This window comes from Lucilia cuprina, chromosome 6 (assembly GCF_022045245.1).
Source record: "Lucilia cuprina isolate Lc7/37 chromosome 6, ASM2204524v1, whole genome shotgun sequence".
Taxonomy (NCBI): Eukaryota; Metazoa; Arthropoda; class Insecta; order Diptera; family Calliphoridae; genus Lucilia; species Lucilia cuprina.
In genome coordinates, this window is record NC_060954.1 from 33,493,532 (window position 1) to 33,503,177 (window position 9,646).

A 9,646-nucleotide genomic window follows, 5' to 3' on the forward strand; every position below is an offset into this window, starting at 1 on the left:
TTACCTTCTGTTCGAAATGTACGAAACGTTTAAAATAAAATTTTTAAAATAAATTTTTTTATTAATAATTAGACCTAAAATTTAATAAGTATAAGTAAAATTTGAGTTTTACTGCTTCCTTAAAATTTAAATAAAAGAAAATCTTAACATTGACTTAATTAAAGTCTTTACACATCATTCCCCAGACATAACAAAAGTAAAATTCCTAACAGTTTAAGTGTGTATATTTACACAGCTACATATTATAAAATCAGTGGTCCCTAAAATCCTAATTATTATTACACTTCTTAAATGTCCCACAAAAGTCAAATAAACTGTTCAAGCTCTAATAATCTTAATTGAAAGACATTTTCCAATGGTAATTGCCATGGTAAACAAATTTAATAAATACAAGCGCACATACATTGACACACACACACAGATTCTAATACACCATCAGACATAAACAATCTTAAATTTAAAAGCATACATTTAGGGGTAGTTGGTGTTAAAAAGCAAAGCATATGTCTATATGCAAGAAAAAATCTGAAATGGTATGAAAAAAGAGGACATAAAACCGCTTATGAAAATGCCTAAAGAAATAATGAATAAAATTAAAAATAAAATATTTTTATAGTCAAAAAAGTTACCACCGAACACAATCCACAATATAAACGGCAAATACTCAAAGTGAACCTTATGAGGCTATAATAATAAAATAATAAAAGAAAAAAATACCCACTCTTGAGAAGCTAAAAGATTTTATTTGCGACCAAAGCAACCAAAAACCAAGTTCTGTACTCCACTGGATAAAGTACTTAAAAGATTTTAATTATTATGGCCTGCAATAAATGTATAAATGAAAGAAAAAAAAACAAAAAAGTAAAATATCTACCAAATGTAAAAAAATACTTAACAAATTTAATTCAAAAGTTAATTAGAACAAAAATAAAATCCGAAAAAAATTCAATGAATTCGTTTTAAAATAAAAAGTTTCACTTCAATTCATTTTCATAAATCATTGGCCTCCAGAGAGTTTTAATCTCCTTTTTGTAAACGCTGCTCTAGACTAGCAAAACGCTCAAATTGATATTGAAAAAGTTCTTTTAACATTTCTTTGATTTCATTAATGGCGTCAATGAACGATTTCTTTTCTTGCAGGAAACATGCTTTAGTAACAAAAGATTCCTTAAAAGTGCTTAAGTATTTATTTTGCTCCTCGATTTTCTCATTTACATCCCGCCATTCAGCTTTAACATGTTTTAAATACTCAAAACGTTCAAGACATTTACCAAACTCGTGATCCAATGTATTTTTCCACTCCATCAAAGTTTTAACCAATTCTCTCAATTCTAATATTTCGTTGTTTTTCTCACACATATTTAGCTGCAAAACTTTTATTTGCTCTTTAGCAATCTTGTTGCATTTGACTAGTTCCTTGATTTGATGCTGCAACATGTGTTGAGTTTTTTGCAATGTACATATTTCCTTATTTTTGGAGCAATTAAGTAATACTTCATAATCAAGACATTCTTCTTCGGGACATTCGTCTGTTGGTAGTTTAAGACGCAGTTGTATCAATTGAATACGTCGTTTCATGCAATCCAAATCTTCCATTAGCTGTTTAATGTCAAGTTTTTCATCTTCTGATACAATTAATTCTTCCGCTTCTTCTTCAAATTCTGTCACTTCGGATTCAAAAATCTCAATCTCGTTCTCTTTCTCACGTATGGGATTGCAACATAGTGTTCGTTGAAAAATGTCCACATCTCTTACTTTCTTTTTGTTCATTGATAAAAATGAATGAACATTAAATTATTAATAATAAAAATATGTTTGTAAAAAATTACTTGTATAATTGTGTAAAAATATTAATTCAAACGTCTTCAAAAACCATATCCCTACAAACAATTTATATTTTATACTTTTTTATCTGTTACATCAATGATGAATATTTCTCAGAATGATAGACTTATATATGAGGGATGTTTCATGTTTCCGATATGCTTGAAATTTGCATCTAGTTCTATTGGATTGGTTATTTCTACAAAAATTTCCAAATAAGTTCTAGGAATGAGAAAAACTCTTTGTGCTTTCCGAAACATTCCACAATTTTTAAGACAAATTTGTTACCTGTTTATTTAGGCATCTAAGCAGTTCTCATATACTCTGTTATTGAGCTCAAGATAATTTATGACTCAGTCAAGCTATTCAGCCATGCTCTCGGAGAGATCCTAAAACAAACCAAAGTAGATTTAAAAAAAAACGATTAGGATTATTGCTGAAACTTGCATCATAATATCACCAGTATTTCTTGTTTTCGATGTACTTTTCTTCTTCCTTTCTCCTGATTTCTCAACATAAAAAAAATATTCAACGGACGATAACATCGGATAAAACGATATAGTATTTTCATCACAACTAGTAACCAAAAGTACTTAGAATTCGGATGAAAAACCTAAGAATTTTACATTAGTGTATCATTAGAGGGATGTTTTTAATTTTTTTGACAACTTTGAAAGTTTTCGCGTTGCACTGTCACAAGTGTGACCGAAAATGTTTGAAGTCGATGTAGTAAAACGACAACTTACTTACCAATGACAACTACATTACTCAAAATCGGTAGAGAGATTTGTTCTCGTAAGAAACTCGTGTTTTCGATCAAGTAGTGAGTGTTAAAGACATTTTCATAGGAGGGAAACGTCTTTTATAACAAATATTCAAGGTCTTTCAGTTCAGACAGAGGGACAGGCATGACCAGATCGTCATAGAATTTAATAAGGACCCAGAAAATATATATTTTTGTTTGTCTATGATCAATACTTCGATCCGTTACAAACGGAATGACAAAATCAATATACCACTCACAGCATATACAAAATTACATTTGTATATGTTGTGAGTAGAACATTTGACTAACAAACCAAAGTCCCTGGCACACTATCGCAAGCTCTTTTTATTATTAAGAAGTATGAAAGTATATTCAGGCTTGGCCGACTATATGACACCCTTCACCAGTTATGAATATTAAATTCGGTTTATTTATCATAATAAAGCATTTATTTGTATGGGGGCTAGGTGAAATAATAGACCGATTTTATGAATTTTCAATAGGCTTTGTCCTTGGGTCCTTGTATTCCAGATTTCATCAAATTATCTTGAAAGTTGCGGCCTGTACTTTGACGGATGTACGGACGGTCATCCTTAAATCGACTCAGAAAGTGATTCTGAGTCGATCGACATAGTTTAAGGTGGGTATAGTACTAATATTTTAATACGTTACAAACATCATCACAAACGCATAATACCCTTAATACTATAGTGGTGTAGGGTATAAAACAAAACAACTTACTTGTAAGCGAAATTGCAAGTACTTCTTTAATTGCCTATTTGTAAGATTGCGTGGTAGGTACTTGCCTCCAATAGCATGACCGTGTTAAAATAATGAGTTAAGAAGCTAATGAATAAGTAGTGAATATAGCTTTTATTAGCTTTTTAATTCATTACTTTTCAATGTAAGTTTTTTCCTGCGTAGATGTAAAATACATAAGAATAATGACAACGATAGTGTCTTGGCCTAGAATATTTCATACAAATAATATTATTGGTATTAACTTTAAAGCATTTATTCTTTGTACGTATTTCCCTTAATCGAATACACCCTTAAGAATTCAATTTTACAAGTGTAAAACATTTTTAAACCCACATATACATACATACATACATACATACATACATACATACATACATACATACATACATACATACATACATACATACATACATATAAGAATACAAGTATATTTAAAGGATATAATCGTGTAAACAATTTTATATACAAACATATATGTTCATAGTAAGTTCATCGATTGTATTTTGTGTAAAATAATGGAAAACACTGAATGAAAATGTCATAAAATTTCATTAGTTTTAATAGCCACATAAATTTTAAGTAAAAAATGAAAATCTTAAAACGTGACTCAATTATTTTTCTATTTCATCAAGATGTCAATTTTATCGTTTTCCATATGAATATTTTAAATATACTTTTCTTTTTTGTGGCATCAGGCGAAAAAAACTGTTATTTATGTAAAAAACAATAAAATTAAATCGTCTTTTTTTGTTTGAATATGATTATCAAAAATATAAATAAATTTTTTGATAAACGTTCTAAAGTTTACAACGTATTTCTAAGTGAATTGAACAGATGAAAAAAAATATGCAAAATAAAACTAAGGGAGTACAAATAAACTGAAGTTTTTGAAAATTATGTTAAATAATATAAATTTGAAAATTCTATTGCTTGTTGAATTTGGTTTAGTTGCTTTAAGAAAAAAGAGTCCTTGTCGATATCATCGACATTCCTTTTTGTCGTATTATTACAACATTCATACATGATTGTAGAACGACACATGTTTATAAGTTCTTTTAGATTTTATTTCAAAAATACAATTCATACAAGTACTTTGCAAATGCACACACACAAAACATATCTACTACTAGAACTTACCCTGTTAAAATGTATGTTTGTTTCTACATAAGTTTTATTTATATCCTGACGATCTGCCTTTTTGCAGTTAAAATAATAAAGTTTTACCGCCTCATATAAATTGTGAGTGACTATGCCTTATTGGCACGTCAGCAGCCCTGCACAAATGTGGGAAAATGAAATAAAAAAAACAGGAAAGAATAGAGAATAGAATAAAGAGAAGTTCGTATGTTGTAATAATAGTAAGTACTTTCTCTAGACAGTGATTTCCAAATTATTTGCTGTGCAACTCTATTAAGTTTTAAGTTTTTTGGCACTAGTCGAACCAACAACCAACAGATTGATTTATTAATAATAGATTTCACAAAAAATGTCCTTGTATCCGACTTTTAAACATTCATGATCGAGAGGTAAAATCTACCAGGCCATTAACGTAAATTCAAAATGAGATAAAAAAAATTTTACTTATTTTTAAGATATTTTCAAAAAAATTTTACTCTAAATATATTGATAAATGCTGTCAGCTATGGTCAAAAAAGAATGATTTTTTAATAGCGGTTTCAAATCTCCAATTTCAGTTTTTTTAAACTTTCTTAAACTAATTTTAAAATTTTTAGAAGATCTCATGGAGATTTATGGACAACAGATAAGTAAATAAAACGGTGAAAAAATAGATCAATATCAAAGTTGTTCCTGTGATTTAAAAGCTGCGGATTTTGGGAAAATCGCATTTTTTGTAAAATTTGAATACGTATTAATTCTTTACTATTGCACATTTTAAGCAAAGTATTTTTAGGGTATTTTAGACCAGATAAGTAAATAAAACGGTGAAAAAATAGATCAATATCAAAGTTGTTCCTGTGATTTAAAAGCTGCGGATTTTGGGAAAATCGCATTTTTTGTAAAATTTGAATACGTATTAATTCTTTACTATTGCACATTTTAAACAAAGTATTTTTAGGGTATTTAAGACCAGAAAATATAAAATATATATCCCAAATTTTATTCAAATCGGACATTCTGTACCCATAAAATGTGGAGTTCAAAGGTCAAATTTTGCAAAATTTGTATGGCCATGTTTAATACATATATATGAATTTTACAGTCTGGAGATAATGTTTGATGTACCTGTCCATTGCTCCAGTCTGGACGAATTATATTTCAATTAGAATACAAACAAGGGACGTCTGGTCTGTGAGTTTTATAGTTTTCACTATTGTTTCGCATAATCTTAATAATATTCCCCTAGAAGAAATATCACACATATCGACGAATGGGGAGAGAGCCCTATTCTACAAGAAAGTAGACTATGATATTTTTGCACAAGCTTTATTTATTAACACTGTCTAATTAAAAGTTAATTAAAGCTGTTAGGAATGAACTCAAAAACTCTCCAACCGAGGAACAATGTATCAAATCTAAGTATGTACCACTTAGGGCCAATCTTTAGGTGAAGGGTTAGGGATTAGTTGTTTTCGAATACTCAATTAGTTAATTTTGTTTGCTAGTTTAAGCACCCAACTTGAGCAAGAAATGCAAAAGTGTAAACAGCTAATGCCAAAAAAATTAATACAATTTTTATTGAAATAACCATTAAAATGTTTTATTTATAGATTAGTTTAAATTATGAGGACTTTACAATATATTTTTTTGTTTTAAGTTCTTATTAAAAAACAGCATTGTTTTTTAATAAGAACTTGTTTTGTACGAAACACTGCGAAGTTTAATCTTGTACTCAAAAACTTCAAAGGGGATTGACATCAGAATCAGTTTATTTTTAGATTAACTAATCTGATTATTAACTGCCAATTGATTGCTAACTCAAAAACGCACTCTTAACTCTTATCATTAAATGTGTTAAGAAACTCTGTATTCTAGTAAAGTTATTTACACAAATCCCACACTTATGTATATTCTAAGTAGATGTACTTACCGTCTTTCATATACTCCAAAATAAGGAAAAACTTTATTTTTGAAACAATAAAATAAAAATCTCAGTAAGTAACTCATACATACGCCCACATTGATTTCCATTTCAATTGTACAAATCTTCTACTGCTTCTTCCTCATCTACTTTGTACCCAATAAATGGCACTGATTTCGGTTATTTTTTTCTTCTTCTTTGTTTTGTGTTCATAAGCAATAACCGTTTATATTTTTTATTTCCCTTTTCCTCTTTTAGCAGTTACTGTTAACATTTTTTTTAAGATTTTTTATATGGCAAAAATATGAAACTTGTTTCAACTACCATCTATGGTAGTACCAGTCCTGGTACTATCCCTGCATAGTATTATGTAGAAGTAAAAGTGTAGCTGTTAAAGCAATTTTTATTGTTAAGCCTCTGAATGGAGATGGCACAGAATGTGGTACCATATGTGGCTTTTTTATTTATGAAGACTCAGCGGAAGTTGAACATTTCAAATGCAATCATAATAATACTAAAATCATTGCTGCAAACAACTGACGACATTGCTAAAGGATTTATTATAATATTTTAGTCGTTTCCTTTTCATTTTAGTTCATTTCTTTCGTTATGAGTTTCAAAAAGAAGAGGGTGTGTGATAAAAGCAAAAATTATATTTGGTACTAAAGTATATGAAATGTATATGTATTTTATAAAATTAAGAGAAATTTTTTTACCTGTGTACATATTTTTTAAGATTTTATAGTTGACTAGCTATACCCAGTGTGCTTGGCTACCGTAAAAGCAAAATTAAGAAAAAAACTTACATACGAAATATTGTTTTAATACCGTTGACCGTTATTTTTTAAATGTTCATATGAATGTCAAAGTTCATCATGTAGAACTTGAAGATTCTAGCTCTAATAGTTTCTCAGATATACCAATTTTTCTATTTAATTCATATGGGGACTCCAAGCCCCCCACGATGAAAGCCCGCTTCTTTTTCTCCAAAATTTTCAGATAAATATTGAAGTTCTAGTTTCCAGATAAACGAATTTGTGTATTTTATTATTATGGGAAGTGCCGCTCCCTTCATGGGAGTCCGTCAATTTATTTTTCAAAATGTTTACATGGATGTTAAAGTTACTTGTGCAAATTTTTAAGATTCTGACTGCAATAGTTTCCAAGATTAACGAGTTTTTGTATTTTATTTATAGGGGAAGTGTCAGGCCCCCTAACGATAATCCACCAACTTTTTGTTCTATATAACCATATTGTCGCTCCGACAAAATGTGAGGATTCTAACTCTTATATTATCTCAAATATACGGATTTAATATTTTCTAAATATGTGCGTGACATCTCGCCCACTTGAAATTTATATAGATATAGAGGAACACTCAGTAAAATTTTTAAGAAGATCGGTTCACAAACAAATAAACAAACATACATTGATTTTTATATACATATATAGATTTTTGTCGAATCTTTTTATTTGATAAAATCACATTCTTGTTTAGATTCTTTATTTAATAAGTCTATTAAATCAACTTTTTGATTGTTTCAATTTAAAAGAAGAATCATAACAATTTGCATAGAAAATAAATTTTATTAAAAATAAGAGAAAAGACATTTTCCTGAAAGGGAATTTGTATGGGGTCAAATGAGGCCCGACCACTATAAAAATCAGTAGTATCATTTATCGTTCTATAAAACTAAGTTTTGCAGATTTTTGTTGACATAATTGAACATTTAACGTAATTATGAGCGTAAAGGCCCGATTCAGGGGTTCGGTTGTATGGGGGCGAGGCGAAATAATGGACCGATTTCAGAAAACTGATTTCAAAACACATGCGAACAGACGAACATGGCAAATTCGACTCCACTATTAATAAAAATCCAGAATATGTAACTTACAGAAATTTCAAAATCGATTTTTTTATTGATTCTGGTGTATTGCATCAAAAACAAATGGCTACACAAAAAATTTGATTCATCTGGCCAAAACTAGCGATTTTATTTACAAAAAGTAAAAGGTCCTATCTTCAAAAACATTTAAATATTAAAGGTAAAAAGTCCAATTTATCCATATGAATACATGCCATTGTTAACTCATATGTTTATTTTCTACAAAAAATCACGTTGATAGAAACAAACAGTTTGTGCTGATGTTTGACACATATCCTTCTTTTGATCCAAGATGAAGCCTGTTGAAAATAGTTAAAATCGGTAAATTATTTCACCTAGCCTTCATAAAAACGTATCCCTCATAATTATGTTAAATATTCTAGTATCTCTAGAAAATTTTAGTAGAAGTCTAAATGATACTGCCGATTTTCAAAATGATATAACTCCTCTTCAAAAAAGAAGGTCAATATTCCCTTTTTAACACTAATGTCACGATGAAATTCTGCGTTAATAACTTTGATATCACAGATAATTATTTATTATTTAAACCCGCCCTGTGTGGGTTTATTACATAAGAACCAAATTATAAACGTAAACATTAGAACATTATATAACAAATGAATTTTGTTTTCGGTTTACTGTTTTTAAACAGACTATAGACCGAATTGAAGGTGTAGATTTGTTAAACACGTTTACCATTCGGTCTAAATTTTCAAATTCTCTTTAAAGAAACCTATTTTAGAAAAAATGTGTATTACATGTATAATTTAACCTTTGATCTTTACATTATATTAATATTATTTCTACTACAAAAAATTTTGAATATTGATTACCACATCCTTTATTTTGTGCTATAAAATGTGAGAAGTTTAATGGTAAACCATCTAACTACCTAATCCTTTAATAACGTAATTAATATTAATTCACTTAATTCACTTAATTCCCATCCCTATTTTGATTTTGTACTAATTTATAGAAAACACATTGGTGCAGCTGTGTTTGTTTTTCAATTAAATCCCTTCTACATTTAAACTGTCAAATGCATTTAGTGCAACATGATTTACAAATTTACAACTTTCCTCCAACCCACAATGCCCCCTGCCAAAAAACTAACTGACACTGCCACTAATTAAATAAGACCATCACCATATTTGTTTGGTAATTTAAGATTCCGTTAAAGGAATGAAGAGCTGTAATATACAGCACATCCGTTTCGCGTTTATTAAATCAATATTAAATCGTTGAGGGACACACAAACGACAGAGATTTATGACATCGATGTTGATGATGGTGTTGGTTTTGGGCTCTATGGGTGAATGTAAAGGAATGGCCAGGCTGACTTCTCTTTAAATTCATATTAAAGTTTGT

General features: G+C 29.1%; 1 protein-coding gene across 1 annotated transcript; it reads right to left on the reverse strand.

Annotated features, from left to right (window-relative positions):
• Positions 1 to 647: 647 nt before the first annotated feature.
• LOC111675415 lies at positions 648 to 1,867 on the reverse strand. Its single transcript, XM_023436181.2, has one exon. It carries the CDS (start codon positions 1,768 to 1,770, stop codon positions 1,018 to 1,020), a length of 753 nt encoding a protein of 250 aa, XP_023291949.2. The 5' UTR covers positions 1,771 to 1,867; the 3' UTR covers positions 648 to 1,017.
• Positions 1,868 to 9,646: the final 7,779 nt, after the last annotated feature.

Bases quoted from the DNA above. Each gene is read 5' to 3' on its own strand.
- LOC111675415 (XM_023436181.2), bottom strand. From the start codon at position 1,770: ATGAACAAAAAGAAAGTAAGAGATGTGGACATTTTTCAACGAACACTA.